Raw genomic sequence first — 22058 nt, 5'->3', positions numbered from 1 at the left:
TTAGATGAATAGTTGGTGAATGGATGACAGAGAGGATCGAAATCCTGGACTGCTGGCCACTGGCCTAGCAACGAATAGAGTTATACTCTGCATGCTTCCCGTCTTCTGGGCTTGCCAGGGTTGGGATTGTGTCTGCAGCATGGTGGCAACTGGGTTCTTTTGCCCTCATATTTTTAATTATGTTGGGCTTCCCAGGTGGTGCTAGGGGTCAAGAACCCACCGGCCAATGCAGGAGATGTAAGAGACTCAGGTTTGATCCCTGGGTCAGGAAGATCCCTGGGAGGAGGGCATGTCAACCCACTCTAGTATTCTTGCCTGGAGAATCTCCATGAACAGAGGAGCCTGGCCAGCTACAGTCCACAGCGTCACAAAGAGTCATACACAACTAAGTGACTGAGCACCCATTAATAACATAGGACAGGAAATGATAGAAGGAAAATAGTTTGTTGCTGGAGCAGCAGGTATATTGAAGTGACACAAATAATGTGAGCGCGCACACACACACATTTGCACACATACAGAAAGAATACGCATTAACATGTAACAAGAATCAAACACGTTCTCAAAATGTGATGAGTTAGGGGAAGGGAGCGTTTCCTCAAATCCACTCCCTATACTGGCTCTATTTTCTTTTGTTTCAAGGTTTTTATTGTTGCTTTTATACTAAAGCACTTAACAGATGTCCCTCCAAAGGCATCACAATGCTATTGCTTTTTTCCTTCTTATCTCTAAGTATAAAATTACCCAGAATATATTTTTCCCTTTATATATATTTGGGAGAAGAAAAAGACAATTATATTTTCAAAGGTCTTTTTTCTCATTAATGACCAGAGACGAAAACAAACCACAGTTGATTCAAAAGGCAAATCCTAATCCATTCTGTTCTGAGGCCTCAGTCGTGCTTTCTCCTATAACATAAATGGAGATAGTCCTCAAATAAGAGGAAAAGTGGAAAAGCACATGGATTCAACCCTCAAGTTTAAGGGTGAATGAGCTACAGGTCATCTGGAGAGGACAATACAGGGCGGAAGACGGGCACTTACATTTTCCCCGCAGATGGTGATAAATTACACTGATCCAATCTGTCCCTCTTTTCCTGTCTCCATAGCTCCCAACAGCACACAATCGTAAGGTGTCTGACCTTCACCTAGATTGAGTGCCGCCAGCAGCCTTCACCTCATTAAAAAAAAGAAAAGAAAGAGAAAGAATCTCCCCATTTGCAGCCTGAACCAGGCAGTCGTCAGTGGCATAGGAAAACTGGGCAAAGGGTGCCGCGAGGGTGGGGCGTGGGCGCCTGCCTCTTGAGGGGCATACATCTGTGATCAGACACCTGCCTCACATTGTGGGGCGGCTTTGTCATTCTCTCTCCCTCTGTTCCTTCCCGTCCACTCTACCCAGCCCTATGGTGTAATTCCCCGGTACATCACCCCCTTCTGACTCAACCCCATCGTCTGGGAATGGAAAGAAGTTGAGTTTGGCCACTCAGACGCTAGGACACTGTCCCCCCAGGAAACAAAGTACCTCTGTGTGTGATGCTCCAATTCCCCACTTTCAGACAGCACCGCATCCACAGCTTTGAGACGAAGGAAAAATTATCTTGCTTCAAAAGCTATCAATTCTAGTCAAACTGCTGCCAGTCCAGCAGAAAAATCTTAAGATGAATTTCAACCCATTAGCTGCTTCCTGCTGACCAGGAGGCGGCAAGAGGGGGACGCTCCTGGGGCCAGTAAGCAGGGTTCTCATGAAGCCTAATTGGCTGAACTTGGATCTCGACCTAACATACGTATCATTCAAGTGAAAATACAAATACAGGGTGGTTTTTCTTTAAATCAACATTTAGTTCAAACTGAAAAAATCAAATATCCTCCAAATTAAACCTGAACTAGATTGATGTTTCATTTACTTTCCCATCTTGAAGGCATTCCCAGGACGATTTCTCCATGGCAGTGGGCAGCCAATCTCTTTCTTGGCTGCCAAGTCACTGATGACAGCACCCCTGGCAGGTTGGACAATTAATATAGCTCCAATCCACATGCTTGGCCTCCCTGCTAGGTAGTTTAAAAACCATTTACATGGTCCAGTTTGATTTTTGAGTGTTCAGACAGATGGGCTGTTTGAACCCACTGATCCAAGAACACATTTTTATATATTCCTATGCCTCTTACAAATCAGACCAAAGAAAGGAAGGATGAATGGGCCACTTGTCCATTTCAAGCAATTATTCTGTCTGGCATGGGTGGAGGAGATAATAGAGTCAGCGGAGTGATCACTGGTTAGTTTTACCAGAGAAAATGTTACGTGTCCAGTGCCAAGCACATCTATCTGACTGCTTTGTCTCTAATTGTCTGTATTTTTTTCTCCTCGCTCACGTACACACGTACCCTCTTTAATTACTAGCAGAAAACAGTGCATTCTGCACACTTCACAACATCTGTTCAGGCCTTAATTAATCCAACCCTCATGGTCTCCATGGCGACGATGCTTCCCAGGCTCGGTCCCTGCATGCAGAAATCTTCCTTTGAGTAACGCAAAATACGACCATTACTAAAACGTGTTTACATTAATTCAAGTGTCAGATATAATGAGAATTTTGCACGGAGGCTGTTTGCATGGAAAGACCAAGTTATGAAATTGTATTCAGCATCACTTTACTAAAATCAACTGTCTCAAATAGGGAACACAAGTTAATACTAATTTTTCAAGGTATTGCAAAAAAAAAATCCCATTACTGTCTTTATGTTACAAGGAATTCTTGTGCTACAGAAGATTAATGACCACAGTTACCATGATGGAGCTTACAGTTATTGTTTGTTGGGCAGTTAGAAGAAACACAAGTGTTAAAAAGAAATTCATGGTTGGGGGTTGGTTCCTGAGTTTCTGGACCATAATTAAAAGCCTATTGTTCTTTGCGGGCACCTGCCAAATTTCTCCCCCAGTTAGAGCTTGCCAGAAGCAGAGAGGTGCCTTAAGCCTTACCAAGGAGGCCATGAAAGCAGCCAAGGGAAACGTCAAGCATGTTTCTAAAGAGTCTGTTTCAGCTCCATGGCCTCTTCAGATGCTCTCCTTGATTATGGCTGTGTTTGCGTTTCTATTTGAAGCTATTATGTTAGAGACAGGAAAAAGAAAACACTGACAACTACCCAGAAAACCTGCTCAGACGTCATAAGCTGTTGGGGGCGGGATGGGGGCATGGTGGTAAAGAGAGCATGGAAAAGGAAGACAGGCATTTGCCCCCAGATGGCATTTCTGTCCACACCAGCTTCTGTCAATAAATATTTAACCTGAGTAACTTGGATGCTCACAAGAGGTAAACCATTCAGAGTTCTAACTCCTTTCCCCTTCACAGCTTCCTTCTTCGAATAGGCAAACAACACAAAACCCACTAAGGAGGGAGAAGAAAAGAATTTAGACATACTCTTGGGTAAGTAAAAATGCATTTCAGTAGACAAATCAGACCCCTTTTATGATTACATGAGGATCCCCAAATGAGCCTCTGAGTAAGGAGGGGAACTTCCCAAACCATTCTAAATGACTGGAACTCTATAAGCCTGGAGACATGGGCCCTGCGGATAACGTTTCTCCAAACTGAACGAAAGAGGAATCGTTGGGGAACTGGGGTTACAGGCTCCCCACAGGCATAAGGGCCAGTTCTCTAATGGAACTATGGTATCTAATGAAATTAGCAAATAAAAGTTTAGTCCTATCTTCTAAGTTCATTCTTTGCTGGCAGACAATTGTCTCTATGAGTTTTTTGGCTGTTGTAACTAAAACTTCTGACTTTCCTGTCTTCAGAGAGTTTTATTGGTAGGTAGACAACTAGGAGTCAATTAATGGCAAGTTGAAGTTTCTGAGCTATGAAGCTTCTACAAAACTACTGAACCATGGTCCCCCATCAAGTTATTTCACCCAAAACAATATTCAATCACCAACTTGAAGGAACTGCTTTGAACTCATGAGCCAGAGGCAAAGAAATGGAACGGAAACAGGATCAGGATTCTAGTTCCTCTTTGATCTCAGATTTCCAAAGATTTTCCATTTGGTCATTCAGCAAGTCTCATAACAGTCTCAGTCTGGGTGCAGCATCGTGTCAGACTTTGATCGTGGACATCTCCCAGGGCAAAGGAGAATGGGCTGTGAAAAACTGAAGCAACGATGCCCCAACTACATCAGATCTTGCACAAGACCAGGCTTGCCTTCCTCCACCCCTATCAGCATCCATGCTGTCGTTTTTAGAGTGGTTACCATGCAGCACTTACTGTGCTCGGCTTAACTCAAGTTTTCACAACAGCCCTGCAAGGTATGGCTGTTATTATCCCCATTTCATCTGTAAGCAAACTTAGCTCAGAAGCAAGGTTGCAGGATTGTGCAACTCCAAGAGATTCCATTCACCTTGGATATCCATGAGCAAATTCATACAATGTAAGTGGCGTTGTGCAACCCTGTGGCCCAAGGGAACTGCGGTAAGCAAAGCCCAGGTCTGACTTTTCCCTGTCTTTTTACTGCTTCTATCACACTTAGTAGTGGGAGATCTGTGCCTGAGAGGCAGTCGGGAGAGAACGTGATGGGCTCTTGGTGGGAATCACAAGGTCACTGTGGAATCTTTCTTTCATGTGTCCCCTCTACTCCTTTTTCCATTTTCCACAAAGCCCTAAGTAGAGATGAAAATGGAGGGACAGCATCAGAGTTGATAACGAAAAAAGCACAAGGTGGTTAAGACAGTGACGCAGGGAGATCCCACATCCTCCTCTGAACACACTGAAGCTAGTGTGGAGCAATTGTCTCTGAAAAAGACCTACAAACTAGCGAAACAGTTCCATTACATTGGAAAACAAGATTAAGGGCCACGTGGAGGCAAGATGCAGAGGCTGAGATGCGGTCTTGCCCTAAGCCCCCAGCATGGCGACCCACTATCTAGATGGACTCACAAACGTCTCCCTTAGGAACAAAGGGTTTATCTCTCACATTAGGCACTCTAAGTTTTGATATCAGCTCTTTAGACTAGTCGCTGAAACATCTGACTTGAAAACCAATGGGACTTAGATCCCCAAGATCCACAGGACAAACCAGGGTCTTCTGTGTTAGAATCCGGAGTCGCCCTTCCCTCAAAGGAACAGAGGACACTCACGATAATGCAAGACACACAGCGAGGTTTATTTCCAGCTAGCTGGGGTCCTTGTTGAAACCCACTGCGTCGGGCGGACACTTGGACCCCAGCTAGCTGGAAATAAACCTCGCTGTGTGTCTTGCATTATCGTGAGTGTCCTCTGTTCCTTTGAGGGAAGGGCGACTCCGGACTCTAACATTCTGTCCATGAAATTCTCCAGGCAATAATACTGGAGTGGGTAGCCATTCCCTTCTACAGGGGATCTCCCCAACCCAGGGATTAAGAACTCCAGTCTACCTGCATTGCAGGCAGGTTCTTACCATCTCCGCCACCAAGGAAGCCCCAGAAGACTGGCTTTTAAAAGCCTTGCCCACAGCCTCCCTCTCCCCAGGGCCTGGTGCAGAAGCAGCCCTTTGAAAAGCCCACAGACTTTCTGTGAAAAGAGATTCATTTGCTGATCTTAAAGCCTCAGCCTACAGAGCTGAGTCCCATTCTCTTTCTGGATAGGGATGGAGGTGCTGACAGGCACATCTTACTTGCCCTTCCTCTCCCTCGCTAAAGTTGGTGGGGTGCAATTGCTTTTTTGCCTCCTCCCACCCTCAGCCCCCCTAAAACCGCTCCCCTGCACCAGCATTCCCCATTGGGTCGCCCCTGGTCTTTGCAGCTGCAGCCCAGGGAAGAAGAGGCAGGAATGCCACTTTGTGTCCTCCGTCTGCCTGCCTCCAGCTTGCCAGTATCCCCCAGAAAGGAGTTTATTCCTTCGTCTGCTGTCCTGGTTTTCACGCTGTTGTCCAGCAGACACCTCCAGATTGCCTGGCTCTCTTGGCCAGCTGGGCTTGTGCTTGCATTCCCACAGCACTGTATACATTTCACTGTAAAGTACTGACACACTTTAAAGCTGCTGACTGAGGGGGTCTGGTTTTCTACCAGCTGAAATCTAGGTCCTGACTAAGGTTCCCTGCCACCCTTTAAGACACTGATAAGTATTCTTGCCTGGAGAATCCCATGGACGGAGAAGCCTGGTAGGCTACTGTCCACGGGGTCGCAAAGAGTCGGACACGACTGAGTGATGGAACGGAACGGAGGTTTCGGCACAATCTCCACCACTGGGAACCATTAGAAACAAACGAGGCTGCTTGGACAATCCCAAAGGTTTGGGAGACAACCAAAAGCTAGGGCAGGTTTGAACAAGAAGGTTCATCTCCTACGCAAGACCAATTTTTCAAGATCAGGAGAGATGGCCGTTTCATATATTATGCAGAAACCCCAGCAGACTCAGGTAAAAGGAAAAAAAAAAACAAAACAAAACAGGAAGTGTTCCAAAGGAAAGAAAAAGATAAAACCTTAAGAAAACCTTACTGAAACGGAGATAAGAAAAAAAAGCAGACGAGCTAAGTGAGTCTTTTTCCCTCCCCCGGCTCTTTTTTCTTCCACTTAAAACTCATCTAAGTCTTCAGTTCATCCCACAAAAGAAACTGACATTTTCCTGGATCCCTCTATTCCTATAAGCATCTTCAGGCAGCCCCCAGAAACCCCTTTACTTCCACTTCTTTTGGTTTAGGATCTGTAGGTAGACACCCAAGTAGCCTTCTGACCAGAACCCAGTTGCTTTGTGGTGGAGGTGGGTGTGGAAGGGTGAGGCGACAGGGTGTCTTCCTTTTGTCTAGCACTTAGCAAGTCAAATCGCTGAGACTCCCCACAAGTGCAGCAGCGAGAGAGCTTGTTCTTAAGGCAGCGGAGCAAGAAGACTGAGGAGTGCATCTCAAGTGTGCCTCCCAGAAGAGCGAAGTGCTGGGGAGCTGGGGTATTTATGGGATAACAAGTAAACATGGGGAGCGTGGGGAAAGGATAGGAAAAAGGAGTGGTAATCCTGGTTTCGCTCAGAGAAGGAGAAGGCGATGGCACCCCACTCCAGTACTCTTGCCTGGAAAATCCCATGGGCGGAGGAGTCTGGTGGGCTGCAGTCCATGGGATCGCGAAGAGTCGGACATGACTGAGCGACTTCACTTTCACTTTTCACTTTCACACATCGGAGAAGGAAATGGCAACCCACTCCAGTGTCCTTACCTGGAGAATCCCAGGGACGGGGGGAGCTCTGTGGGCTGCCGTCTATGGGGTCGCACAGAATCGGACACGACTGAAGCGACTTAGCAGCCGCAGCTGAGCTCCAGCGCTCTGCATGTTCTAAAATGGAGGCACTTAACACAAACTGAGGGTGGCGTTTTCAGCCCTTGGCCAACAAAAGGTCACAGAGCAGACACTCACGCATGCCCAGTTGGAGGGTCGTGGGCCTATCCAGTCTTAACCAGCTCAGCTTCAATTAGACACAGCTGACTCCAATTCCTGGAAAACAACTTGTTTAGGCAAATCTCTTCTTGTTTAGGCTCCGTGCCTCTTGGAGGACATGGAGGTTTTTTGTAGATGACCTGGATTAGGGAAGGCAGGTGAAATGGATTTGAATAACGATTTCCCCAGGGTTTCAGCAGCCCTCCATCAAGTGGCTTTCTATGGCACCTGATCAAGTACCAAGTTGAGCGAGACATGTCCTTGTTTCCCCACAACTTGTACTAGAGTGCTTGAAAGAGGCCAAAATAGATGGATTTTTCCCTGGCTATTTTGATCCAGAGGGGAGGAATTCCTTCTGCACTGCCTACAAATATGTTAGATTTGTCTTTTCTTTTGTGCCTCTGGACTTTTGCTTGGGTTTCCCCTCCTTGCCCGGAATGTCTTTTCCTCACCCTCTAACTAATTATCCTTCAAGCCTCAGGCATCTTCTACTTTAGGACAACTTCCTCTGTTCTACATGGTCCATCCTAAGTCACTTCAGCCATGTCAGGACTCCTTGTGATCCTATGGACTGTAGCCTGCCAGGTTCCTCTGTCCATGGGGATTCTCTAAGCAAGAATACTGGAGCAGGTTGCCATGCCCTCCTCCAGGGGATCTTCCCGACCCAGGGATCAAACCTATGTCTCCTGCAGCTCCTGCTCTGCAGGCAAATTCTTTACCACTGCGCCACCAGGGAAGCCCCTTTCTAAATATTCCTGGCCCCCAATATGCCCTTCCTCTGAGCTCCCGTAGCAACCTGTGCATCTCTTTTCATGTGTTTGCCTTCAACAATTTGCAGGCTGTTCATCTCTGCCTGCCTCCTAACAGACTGTTTAGCCTTTAGCAGACAGTCAATAAATGTTTATTGAGCAAGCTGAATGGAAGTTTAGAGATGCAAATAAGTTAAAAGCTAACCTTATGAAGCCTTAGTCCACTCTTACTACTGGAAATCTTCAGACTCCTGACCCTTCACTGTTTCTGGCTATCAGGTACAATCTGCCTAAGGACTGACCAATTATTAAAGGAGATTGTGATATGAAAATAATAGCCAGAATCTGTTGCGATTATTATGTCCCAGGCTCTGTTATAAGCACATTACATAATCATTTAATTCTCACAATTCCATAAGGTAATCATCCCAGTTTTTTTAAATGAGGAAGCTTAAGACCTAGATAGTTGATGAAATAGGCCAAGGACACAGCCAGAAAATGGATCGTCTGACTCCAGAATTCCCCTCTCATTAAGACAGAGATGGTTGAACCTTAATAATTTCAGTTTGATTCCAAGTTTGAACAGTGAGCCCTATCTATGTAACAGAAAGGAATACCTAACTCCTTTTCATTTTTCTGTAATCCCATGATTTCACCTTGTTCGTTTTATATTTTCCTATATACACCACCACCTCTGCAGCGAGTATTTTTAGTCTTTTCTGAATTGTGAGTGGGCTAGAAAGTGTTACAGGACTCCAACAATTATGCAGTCCTGATGAAGTGCAGAGAAGCTTGGACTGCAAATGAGATGCACATGAACTTATGAAGCTTGGAAGGGACAGGACAGAAATGCTGCTTTCTTTCTACAACAAATCTTTAAAGGGATGAAGGTTTCCTTTAAGATCTTTGGTTGGTGGGAAATGCTCTTCGAGGGCAACTTATCTATGATGCTGAGAAGTAGGGTGGTCCTCTCCTAAGATGAGTGAAACTGTACTGGAATCACAGAGTGAACGCCACTGTGAGCTGAGCTCATTACGTGGTGAGGACGAAGTGGAAAGGAAAGCTTATCGAGAAAGCACCGAGAGTTAGATTCAGTTGACAAGTCATATTAAATTTAAAAATTACCAAGAGGGACCAATGAATAGAGATATATCAAATGATGCCAGAGTCGCATAGTTTGCAGGGCTTGAAAATCAACTGAGCACATGTATTTTTAAAGAACTCCATGGGGATTTTGAACATCTTTACCTATTTTCACATATGGTTATTTCCATATCCTCTGTCAGGAAAAAAGGAAAGATATTTATAGTTATTGGAGCAAGGATTTAGACTGAAATATCTATAAGATTTTTATTCAAAGGCTAGGAAATTCTGGAATAGACATTATTGGAGAGAGAGGGAAGATAGATATTTTTTCTCTCTAGATGTCTGAGAAGATGAACCTTATCATTTAGAAGTTCATCTTGGAGATGAAGTGACTGATTAAAATTTTAATAAGACATATCCATCTGTGAAAATTAGTCTCTGAATGGAATATGATTGTGACTAAAATGGACAGAAGCAGTATTGAATGTCTGGGTGAATTTAGTATTTCTCCTTTATTTTCGTTTTTAATAAGGGGAGGTTGTGTTTGAGTGTGATGTGTATATTTTACAATGGCTCTACACAATTTAAAAATTTCAAAGTGAAAGCCTGAGGTAAAAGATATTTATTGACACTGACCAAAATATATACAAATACTTCTGAAGAACAAACTGAAAACATTTCTTCGTTTATTTTCTCACAAAAGACCCCTATTACCCTGAAGGCAAGATGTGCCAGTGTTCCTTTGTGGAAAAGCACATTCAGGCAGCAAGATTCACCAAGAGGGCAGCTTTTGTCCTTGAATAACTGCAGGGCAGCAGTCCTTCCAGTGAGTGACTGTCCTTGGTGCTTCCGGAGCTGGTGGAGACAGGGCCAGGTGACGGAAGCAAGGTCATTACTAAAGCCTCGCTTCAGTAATAAAATTTCGTTACTAAAGTTTTAATCAAACTCACTTGCTGGGGTTCTGCCTCTGGGCTGTGTTGAAAGAGGAGGCTGAAATATGACTTGAAAGGCCACAAGCATTAGGACCTAGAAAGTGCATCTGAAAAGGCTCCAGCCCAGGTCCTAAGTGTCCAGACTGTGTCCATAGCAGAGTGGCCAGCTGGTTAGGACAGGTGCCCAGACAGGGACTCCTTGGTTGCAGGGTGACTGTGACAGCTCACCGCCATGAGTGACCCCTTTGATGTCCCAAGACTAGCCAAGAAAAGATTTTTCCTACATCTTTCTCTGCCTTTGAGGGCCCTGAGGTCACTCTCCCTAACCAGCTGCCATGATTGTGAAAGTTTGCTCATTATATTACTCTTTCCATCCAAAGTGCTTCATCTAGATCTTAAGAGGCATTCCAAAAACCAGATGACCCAGTAGAAAATGTTATGTGGGATTCTACTCTAGGGTTCCGATAACTTTGAAATTATTCCTGCTTATCTAAAGTCAATTTCTGCTCCAGAAATCTGAAATTAGGTGTGATAAGTTAATGATGATACACAGTTGTTTTCAATAATTTAATTTTTAGACTCATGCCCCTCAAATAAACCTGCACAAAATATTAAACATTACTCCTAAAGTAATTTGGACAGTCACACACATTAATAAAGGGAAAAAAAAATCTCCCCAAAATGCCAGTATGTTGTTTCATTTGGAAAAATAACAGCACAATTAGAGGTAAACAATATTTTCTTCTGCTCCATTTCCAGTCTCCCCGTCTTGTCTGGTCACTCTCTGTAGATTTAGCTTTTCTTCCGCTATAAACGTCTGCAGCTGAGGGCCATGTGGATTTGAGTCGTGGAGGGGTGGGTATGCAGTCTGAGAGATGTTCAAATCTGCAACAGACAGACAGCACGGGTCACAGGAGAGTCAAGTTGAGACCCACAAGGTAGATGACATTATGAATCAGAGACAGAGCCCTCAAAGGCTGGGCAGTACCCTGCCCACAGAGCCAGCCATGGAGAGAATGGCGGAGTCCCATGAGAAAGGAACAAAACAGATATCCAGTGATTTAATCAAAATCATTAAAATCTTTGGTTGGGTATACAAACGTCTCCTGAAAATAAAAAACAACCTTTACAAAATACTCCCAGTAAAATGTGAAACAAATAAGGCTTATCACCATCTGTAAGCTGATCAAACATCGCACCTGCTGAGAGAGGGGTCCCAGGTATTTTTGAAAATGGTTCAATGTCCTAGAAACACAGTATCTACTCTGGCTATAAGCCATATTTGCCTCTGCAAGGATCTTCCCTCAGAGTATCTCAAAGTCAAGAACTGACTGGAAGACTCAAATAATGTACCTGGGATTTTCCTGATGTGGGGTGAGAGGCAGGGAGAAAGGACACGAAGGACAAGGAGACCCTGCAGCCTCACCAGCGTGCAAATCTGTTAACACCCCACGCAGCACTGAGCGAGAGTAGCCAGGTTCCTGGGGAAAATCATTTCAATATCAACTCTGACTGGGTTTGTTATTTTCCTAGTTACCTAGCAACAGCAGGGCATAGTCTATTTTCCCCTCTTCTGATTAAACACTCTCATACATGGTTTAAAGGGAAGGTAAAGCGGGGAGCGGGGGGGTTGATTTGAAAAAAAATAAAAGCACAGCTCTTGCTACAAACCATGTTCTGTGGATTGCTCCACTGACCACCCTCCCCGAAGCTTGGCAAAATTACAAATAACCAGTTTCAAGAGGAGCAAAAAGCTCAGGTGGGAAACCCAGGTGGGGAAAATGCAGAGCCCTGAGGCCCACCTGTTCTTTTTTCAGCCACTAACAAGAGGTCATTATAATCCTTGCCACATTTTATTGAAAGCCTCTATTATTTACATGGATACACATAACTGCCACTATTCTGATGACAAAAATGCTTGCAATTTTTACCCTCCTGACAAGGATCTTTGGTTATTAGAGAAGGCAGGAAGCAAGGCCTGGCTGGAATGAAGAGCTAAATGTCCTCACAAGGCTCCATCTTCAGGGAGGCGGCTTCCTTTGCTATACCTCCTCTTATCACTTCTTCTAACAGGAGGCAGAGCCAACCAGAGAGGGGAAGCCAGGGCCACAGGAAGTAGACACAGGTCACCTGGAGGAGCTGTCCTCCAGGCCAGCTGAGGAGGATCCTGGGGGGAGGGAAGGAGAAGAGAGGACGGGGGAGGGAAGGGAGGAGGGAAGGAGCGGCAGGGAGGGGTTCGGGAAAGGAGGGGAGACTGCACCTCACAGCTCTGCCCAAAGGTTCAGGCCATTCCTGACTCTAGGGATCAATGGGACACAAAGAAAACGATCCATTTACATTGAGGTGACTCGATTCTACTGACCTTGATTCCAAATCCTGTACCTCAGATACAGGGTATTCACTCACTACTAAAAACATAACTACTGAAAATACCTCTAAATCCACCCTGTATACAGGTAGGGGAGCTGTTCCAGGCTGTTTAGTCATCATCCCCTTAAGCCTCCAAATGTTGTCACCCACAATTTACAGGTTGGGAAGCTGAGGCTCAGACTTGTTGCCCATCATGCAGCTAAAGGAAGTAATCCAGATGGGAACTCGGAGGTCCACTGCACATGTTCATCTGCTCAAGACTCTGACGGGCCCCATTCCTCACTGTGCTGGAAATGACCTGACAATCTTTGCTGAATTAAGACACCCTGGATGTTTAATGTGTAATCTCCCTAAGGACCACATTTTGAAGAGTCACTTACCAAGAAAAAAAAAAAAAGAAAAACACATTCTGAGCTCCTCAAAACTGACATAGTAATTATAAAATTAGGGACCTCTCTCATTTAATCAGGTAAACCCCAGGCAATGATTTCACTATCAGGGCAATATAAATCAACCTAGATGCTCTCCATCCTATGCCTGTCTGAGATCATCACACATTTTCACAATTTCAGCTCCTCGTCCCAGCCCTTAAAATAAAACCATTTCACCTCTAAAAATAAATATTCCAGTTAAACTACTGATGCTGTACATTATATACAACCTAAAAAACAAAAACACACCTCAAAACTTGCACCTAGCAGATGCTGACAGACTGGAGAACAGTTCACTCAGGGCACAAACCACAGCACGGTCTCCTGGCCCATGGAAGGCGCAGCCAGGGCGCAAGAAGCACGACCCGGAGGATGGACAACCATCCACTGAAGGAGGCAGCCGGGCAGGGACGGCTGGCAAACGTGACAAAGCGGGCACCAGGGAAGCCCTGAATCCACACACGTTTCCCTCCTCTCGGGTACCAAACATGCAGCAAAGAATCCAAAATACTGGTGAGTCGAGGTGTCTGGGAAGTCCCCGTCAAGGTTTCAAGAGAAGACTTGTTCAAAAAGAGCCAAAGAACCAAATACATATCAGAAAGAATTCTTTCATCTTAAACTGTAGGCTCCAGTTCAGGAAGACAGAGAACAAAGAATAAACATGGGTGGCGGGAGGGATATTTTTTCATTTGTGGGTGAGTAAAGGGGCTATAGAAGTATTTTTCATCAGAACTTTTTCAAGTAAGGATAAAAATAGAGGAGAAAAACATCTTCTGGACCCTAAAGTGAATGAATGGCCCACGCTGAAATCCCAGATGTATTAAGGTTATGCTGTATATCACCTGGAGGGGAACTCAATTTCCTTCTCCATGTTCCTTCTTGGTTTCTACCTGAACTATTTAGGCAAGGTCAGACAGTCTGTCTTTGAAATTAGAAACCGCACCATGATTTCTGATTTTATTACTCCATTTTGACCCTGAAAGAATCCTAGCCCAGCAATTGTATATTTCTCAAGGTCAGCCACCTTTTTCCACACATTCCACCCTAGAGAGTATGATCACCATACAGAACCCTAAACTGAAAAAACATTTGTTAAAATAAAACCACACTGATTCAGAAAGCAGGATTCTTGGGGAGTAGAATTAATCATCCAGTTTTATGTGTGATCAAAATGCCTGTAAATTACTGGAAATAGAAATAAAATACTTCATTTTTTAAAAATAAGCAGAGAAGTATTAATACAATCATAATTTGGTCAACTAAAAACCAAATGCTATTATGATGAAATAAAATGTCAAACTCTAAAGAACATTTTAATCTATACAACTGTCCCTCTTCGATGACATAAAAGAAATAATTTGATCCTTATCCTGCCTCTGGAAACTCCACAGAGTGAACATTCAGTCAGTTCAGTTCAGTCGCTCAGTCATGCACGACTTTTTGCAACCCCATGGGTTGCAGCATGCCAGGCTTCCCTGTCCATCACCAACTCCCAGAGCTTGCTCAAACTCATGTCCATCAAATCGGTGATGCCATCCAACCATCTCATCCTCTGCAATCCCCTTCTCCGCCTGCTTTCAATCTTGCCCAGCATCAGGGTCTTTTCTAATTAGTCAGTTCTTCGCATCAGGTGGCCAAAGTATTGGGAGTTTCAGCTTCAACATCTGTCTATCTAATAGGTATTCAGGACTGATTTCCTTTAGGATGGACTGACTGGATCTCCTTGCAGTCCAAGGGTCTCTCAAGAGTCTTCTCCAACACCACAATTAAAAGCATCAATTCTTCAGCACTCAGCTTTCTTTACAGTCCAACTCTCACATCCATATGTGACCACTGGAAAAACCATAGCTTTGACTAGACGGATCTTTGTTGGCAAAGTAATGACTCTGCTTTTTAATATGCTAAGTTGGTCACAGCTTTTCTTCCAAGGAGCAAGTGTCTTTTAATTTCAAGGCTGCAGTCACCATCTGCAGTGATTTTGGAGCCCCAAAAAATAAAGTCTGTTTCCATTGTTTCCCCATCTATTTGCCATGAAGTGATGGGACCGGATGCCATGATCTTAGTTTTCTGAATGCTGAGTTTTAAGCCAACTTTTTCACTCTCCTCTTTCACTTTCAATAAGAGGCTCTTTAGCTCTTCACTTTCTGCCATAAGGGTGGTGTCATCTGTGTATCTGAGGTTACTGATATTTCTCCTGGCAATCTTGATTCCAGCTTGTGCTTCATCCAGCCCGGCATTTTGCATGATGTATTCTGCATATAAGTTAAATAAGCAGGGTGACAATATACAGCCTTGACGTACTCCTTTCCCAAATCGGAACCAGTTCTAACTGTTACTTCTTGACCTGCCTACAGATTTCTCAAGAGGCAAGTCAGGTGGTCTGGTATTCCCATCTCTTTCAGAATTTTCCACAGTTTGTGGTGATCCACACAAAGGTTTTGGTGTAGTCAATAAAGTAGAAGTAGATGTTTTTCTAGAACTCTCTTGGTTTCTTGATGATCCAACAGGTGTTGGCAATTTGATCTCTGGTTCCTCTGCCTTTTCTAAATCCAGCTTGAACATCTGGAAGTTCACAGTTCACGTATTGCTGAAGCCTGCTTGGGAGAATTTTGAGCATGACTTTGCCAGCGTGTGAGATGAGTGTAATTGTGCAGTACTTTGAACATTCTTTGGCATTGCCTTTCTTTGTGATTGGAATGAAAACTGACCTTTTCCAGTCCTATGGCCACTGCTGAATTTTCCAAATAATGAGTGAACATTATTAACCTTAAAATAAGAACAAATAAGCAGAAACACACCAAAGCCTAGCTAAACCAAGTGAAGGAGTACAATCTTGGTGTATGGGCTTCCTTGGAAGATCAGCTGGTAAAGAATCTGCCTGCAATGAAGGATACCTGGGTTCGATTCCTGGGTTGGGAAGATCCCCTGGAGGAGGGCATGGCAATCCACTCCAGTATTCTTGCCTGGAGAATCCCCATGGACAGAGGAGCTTGGTGGGCTATAGCTCATGGGGTTACAGAGTCGGACATGACTCAGCGACTAAGCACACATATGGTTTTTTCCTATTTAGCTGAAATTTTCTTCATAGCCTAAAACTTCATCCTTCACAAGAAATATCCTTAGACTTCTTGTAGGGTCTATGTCAGTCTTCTCATGAAGCTTCTAAAAATTATAAATGCCCACATTCTGGCAGGTGCTATCCCCTTTGTCTTATGGGTGGGAGGCAGAAAACACCCAGGCCATGGGCTGCAAGATGCGCTGATGCTCAGAGACAGTTCTTCAAACCCCCCATTTTTAGCCCTGTGTTGCAACCTGTTGGGTGACATTTGAAGTATCATTTTCACTCTGCTCACCTGCTATTGGAATTTCAAACTATTAAGGAAGAGAACCGGAGAAGGCAATGGCAAGCCACTCCAGTACTATTGCCTAGAAAATCCCATGGATGGAGGAGTCTGGTAGGCTGCAGTCCGTGGGGTCGCTAAGGGTCAGACACGACTGAGCGAGTTCATTTTCACTTTTCACTTTCACACATTGGAGAAGGAAATGGCAACCCACTCCAGTGTTCTTGCCTGGAGAATCCCAGGGACGGGGGAGCCTGGTGGGCTTCCGTCTATGGGGTCACACAGAGTCGGACACGACTGAAGTGACTTAGCAGCAGCAGCAGCACCAAGGAAGAGAACATAGAATCTGGAACGACATACAACCCTAGGGATCAGCTCCTGAAAAGCTGACACAAGCCGGAAGGAAAATCAGCCTTCCCTCCAACAGTCCCTCATTATCATTATTCTTCTGAGCCCACAGGATAATCAGTTATCCTCGAGACCAGACAGTAATGTCAAGGTGTCTCACACTGGAAATGAATGAAGTGCTTCCCAAGCTGAGACATGATCTTTTTTTTTTTTTTTTAAATTTATTGTGCACTTTATTTCTTTTTTTTTAAAATTTATTTATTTTTTATTGGAGGCAAATTATTTTACAATATTATATTGGTTGGTTTTGCCACACGTTGACATGAATTCGCCCCAGGTGTACATGAGTTCCCCCTCCTGAACCCCCCTCCCACCTCTCTCCTCCCTTTATCTTCCCTCTGGGTCATCCCCGCACGACATGATCTTTTAAAGCACAAGGTAAAATGTAACCTTGGGCAAGTCACTTCTGCTCTCTGGACTTCAGTTCATGAAGGATGGAACCAAAATCATTCAGGTCTCTTAAACTTCTTATATTGTGGGAGAAATTTTTCATCTGTGTTTTGGCTCAGTAATGCACCAAACACTATTCTAGAATCGCAACAAATGGATGCATTTCTCAACTGTTTTCTGCTCAAGGAATACAAATTTATTACCTTAAGTTGCATTTAAAATACTGTTTTTAGGGTAATTTCCAGACCTATGTCCCATCCTTCTACTTTTAATCTTCCTAACAACATGTATTTGAATTGAGCACAAATCGCCCTCAGAGTACAGTATTTGGAAAGCTACCTAATAAGTGGAAGATAAGGTCCACGGTCAAACTCTACACTTGATCTTCCCTTTTATGAACAGCAAACCTAAGAGAAATTCGTCATAAAGAACAGAGTTGTCTATTGTTTTAAAATATTTAATTAAAGTAGTCTCTGCCTTTTTCTGAATTTTCTGAACAGAAGAGCATTTTAAATCCTGATAATTTTTAAAGACAAGCTTTGTTTCAATTTAAAAGAACCAGTATAACTTCCGTCATAAACATTAACTCTCTAGGTCGGAATTTAGCTCCCCATTATCTTTTGGCCAGGTAGCCAGCAGCCCAGTGCTACAAAAGCACGTTGAATCAATATTGGGATCATTGGTGATGCCATGTCAGCTTTCTTGTCCCATCCCATTCTCCAACAAGACTCACAAAAGAGAGTTTCACGTCCTCTGGGTCTTGGCTCTGTTCTTATTTATTTTAATGAAGTGTTCTGACTTATATTCCTTATTACTGTATCCCTTGTGTGTGTTCCTAAAATCAAAATTCACACTTTCCTAGAATAACACCACTTCAAAAAGAAGTGTGATTCATGTTCCAAGTCTGTGAATAAGCTGTATTCCCCATTTAATGATCAATTCATGCTTGTACTGCAAAACATTTAAAAAATTGTTTCCTGATGGCATTACTGGCAATCACTATTTTTTTCTCGTGAGCACTAATGCACAGCATTTTCCTTCTAATGGAAAACACTTATTGTACAAAACTCAAGGTGTCCTCAGAGTGGAAGAAATTCGGTCTCTCTCACTAATTTTGCTCAACTGCATTTCCCATAGCGAGCCGCAAACAAAATGTAGGCATCTGGAATAAAAACCAATCTGGAGCTGATATCTGAAGGCAAAGACCCCATGAGCACTATGCTTCCCGTTATTGGTCCTCATACACCAACACTGCACCTGAAATAAAACAACTGAAGTGTGCTCTGGGAGGGGAGTGTGTGCACACGAATGTGTGTGGTGTACGTGTGTAAGTCTGTAACGTAAGAAAGCAAACTGAAAAAATTGTAAGTTGTGACTGTTAGAGTTGGGCTTTATTTTCTCACCGGTAATTAACATTCTAGGAATTATCTAAGTTGCTTGTGTAGATGACACTACCAAAAAGCACAGCAACTGCAGCAATCAATGCAATGAAGATGAAGCTGTATTAACACAAGAGGCATCGTGGCGTGCCAGTTCTCGGGGGGAGCTCTGGTTTGCTCTTCGCCGAGTCATGGCCTTAACATCAAAAGCCTCACAGGGAGATGGGACAAGCGCCACCACCTTCCCCTCTTCTTTGAGATGCATTTCAAGGTGTGTTTCTCTAATCAGGATACTAATAGGTATTACTGATAAAAGAATATAGTGACCAAGCGAGCTGATGAAACTCTGGGTTAATGAAGTTTCTTGACTGACAGATTCTCAGAACTTCAATAGGCTCACCCACATTATAAATTTCTGGGAGGGAAAGACTGTATGCAGCAGGCCCTGAACTCAGGGAGGTTTTTCTCAGCGCACGTGGCAGAGCTGTGTTCTCTGCACTACACTTGGGGGAATAGAGTACTAGAGAGTAATAAGTCTATTACAGACTAAGAAAGGAAAAGGCAATAAATGACCAACATGCCAAGATAACTCAGGGCTGGGAAGCTGGAAATAGGTGAGATTTTCCAAAGTCAGAAACTCTGAACCCTGTACATAACGTCTGTTTGAGGACTCAATCATCATCAACAGTTCCTACAAGCATTTGGAAAAGAGCTGATGGGAATGTTTCAATGGATGGATCAAGCTGGCAGCACCTGAACCCATGCGTCAATCTTAATCAGAAAAACAGATACAGCAAGCCTCCTAATAGGATACAAGAGGAAATAGTCAACACATACAATATAGGAAGTAGACACCTCTATCTGTGAAGTTTTTTTCATGTCAAAAATAAAGACTGTATCTACTCAAGTGTCCAATACCTACTCCCAGCCACCAGTTTACACACAGGAAATACACAGACAGAAGACTATGTTAAGCGACACCACAGGGGTGCAGTCAGCAAAATACAGAACAGAACATTCTTCAGAAAATACAACTTTTTCAGAAAAAAGTCTTTTCAGCAAATAAACAACCCAGTCTTTTCAATAAATTGTAAGTCTTTTTTTTAAAGGTGAGGGAACTTTAGATTAAAAGAGACTTGAAAGATATACAAACCAGATGCAATATGTACAATTTATTTGGATCCCAATTCAAACAAAGGGAAAAAATTGAGACAATCGGAGAAATTCAGGTACTTAGAGTATGATTTTAAGTAAAAAATGTTAAATTTTTTAAGGTGTAATAATGATACCACAGTGACATTTAAAGACAGAGAGACAGAGTTATCTATCTTCTGGAGAGAGACACTGCAGTATTTTTAGATGAGATGATAGGAAGTCCTGGATTTGCTTCACCTCAGTTCAGTCGCTCAGTCGTGTCCGACTCTTTGCGACTCCATGAATATTAAGATAACCTAACATGAGAGGACAGAGAAAAGGTTATCAATGAACCAGACTGGCTGTCGGTAATTATTAATTCATTAAATGATTCTCATGATGTACTCTGCATATAAGTTAAATAAGCAGGGTTATATGCAGAGTACATCATGAGGAATGCTGGGCTGGAAGAAGCACAGGCTGGAATCAAGATTGCTGGGAGAAATATCAATAACCTCAGATATGCAGATGACACTACCCTTATGGCAGAGAGTGAAGAGGAACTCAAAAGCCTCTTGAGGAAAGTGAAAGAGGAGAGTGATAGGTTGGCTTGAAGCTCAATGTTCAGAAAACTAAGATGATGGCATCTGGTCCCATCACTTCAAGGGAAATAGATGGGGAAACAGTGGAAACAGTTTCAGAATTTATTTTTGGGCGCTCCAAAATCACTGCGGATGCTGATTGCTGTCATGAAATTAAAAGACGCTTACTCCTTGGAAGGAAAGTTATGACCAACCTAGATAGTATATTAAAAAGCAGAGACATTACTTTGCCAACAAAGGTCTGTCTAGTCAAGGCTATGGTTTTTCCAGTGGTCATGTATGGATGTGAGAGTTGATCTGTGAAGAAAGCTGATCGCCAAAGAATGGATGCTTTAGAACTGTGGTGCTAGAGAAGACTCTCGAGAGTCCCTTGGACTGCAAGGAGATCCAACCAGTCCATTCTAAAGGAGATCAATCCTGGGTGTTCATTGGAAGGACTGATGTTAAAGCTGAAACTCCAATACTTTGGCCACCTCATGCAACGAGTTGACTCACTGGAAAAGACTCTGATGCTGCGAAGGATTGGGGGCGGGAGGAGAAGGGGACGACAGAGAATGAGATGGCTGCATGGCATCACCAACTCGATGAACATGAGTTTGCGTGGACTCCGGGAGTTGGTGATGGACAGGGAGGCCTGGCGTGCTGTGATTCATGGGGTTGCAAAGAGTCGGACACGACTGAGCGACTGAACTGAACTGAAATGATTCTCTCTACTTTTCTAACTGTTTCATGATCAATTTTTTTAAAGTCCATAGTCTTTCATGAAAATGTTAGTTGCTCAGTCATGTCTGACTCTTTGCCACCCCATGGACTGTAGCCCACCAGGCTCCTTTGTCCATGGAATTCTCTAGGCAAGCATATTGGAGTGGGTAGCCATTCCCTTCTCCAGGGGATCTTCCCGACTCAGCGATCAAACCTGGGTCTCTTGCACTGCAGGCAGATTCTTTACTGGCTAAGCCACCAGGGAAGCCCATATACTTGGATGATAAAGGGGTCTCTATTATTCTAATAGCATAGCTTCATATATCTGATATAAACAGAATACTATGGCAATAAATTAGATGCCTCTTCTAAAATGAATTATGTATAGATCAATTTTATTACAACTGTATGACAAGTCACTGGCAAGTGCTGTGTAGGGGTTTATATCTATTTAGAAAGATAAACAATTTCTATGGACGTGTTCGATAAAATAGATGAGGTTCATTTGAGTTTAACAGCTCCCTATAAAAAATAATACAGCTTCAGATATGGTCTTCACTCCCGTCTAGAAAATCTAACATCTCCTAGTGAAATATAATTCAGCAAAGATTTCATTTTATATCCTTGGTCCATTTGTCCATGGCAATAATTGATAAGGTTCATTTGGAATTTGGATTCCTATTCTTTAGCCTTCTAAAAATTAAAAAGCTTAATTAAAAATTTAAAAAAATTTTAAGAGTTAAAAATTAAAAAGCAATATTTTTTAAGAAATAGGAACTAAAAGTTGTACATCTAGTCCAACAATATCAAAGTTAATTTCAGTTCCTAATGATAGTAGATGTCAATATATATTGTCAAGTGAATTAATGAATTAGTGAATACCTTATTCAAAAATTCTGTCTACTCTAATTAGATTTGTGAGAATCACCAATTTGGAATTCTTATATTTAGAAAATACCTTACAATTTCATTTATTCTAATCCTCGTCTTCTCAGTAGGAATCAAGTTGAAAATGGAATCAAGATAGAACTGCATAATAGAACTTCTCTCTTTAAGCCACTAACATTATTTGACTTTGAGTCAAACATTCAATGCAATTCAAAACTTCACACCATTCCAAACAATAGGTTTGCTACGGAATATG

At 43.1% G+C, this 22058-nt stretch overlaps 1 protein-coding gene across 7 annotated transcripts in view; it reads right to left on the bottom strand.

The window, feature by feature from the left end:
* Positions 1-9832: 9832 nt before the first annotated feature.
* The window catches only part of ARHGEF28 (Rho guanine nucleotide exchange factor 28), a 347353-nt gene continuing 335127 nt past the window's right edge, over positions 9833-22058 (bottom strand). For 6 of the 7 annotated variants that reach the window (XM_055421868.2, XM_055421861.2, XM_055421867.2 and 3 more), the window contains one exon: positions 9833-11042. In XM_055421868.2, coding sequence (XP_055277843.2) covers positions 10879-11042 — 164 coding nt within the window. In that variant the 3' untranslated portion in view covers positions 9833-10878. The remainder of the gene's footprint in view (positions 11043-22058) is intronic. The other variant, XM_055421866.2, reaches the window with a different exon arrangement.

This window comes from Moschus berezovskii, chromosome 18 (assembly GCF_049115385.1).
Source record: "Moschus berezovskii isolate FMDL1 chromosome 18, NW_MosBer_1.0, whole genome shotgun sequence".
NCBI classification, from domain to species: domain Eukaryota; kingdom Metazoa; phylum Chordata; class Mammalia; order Artiodactyla; family Moschidae; genus Moschus; species Moschus berezovskii.
Note: the sequence above shows the minus strand (reverse complement) of the source record. Positions and strands in the feature narration are given on the sequence as shown.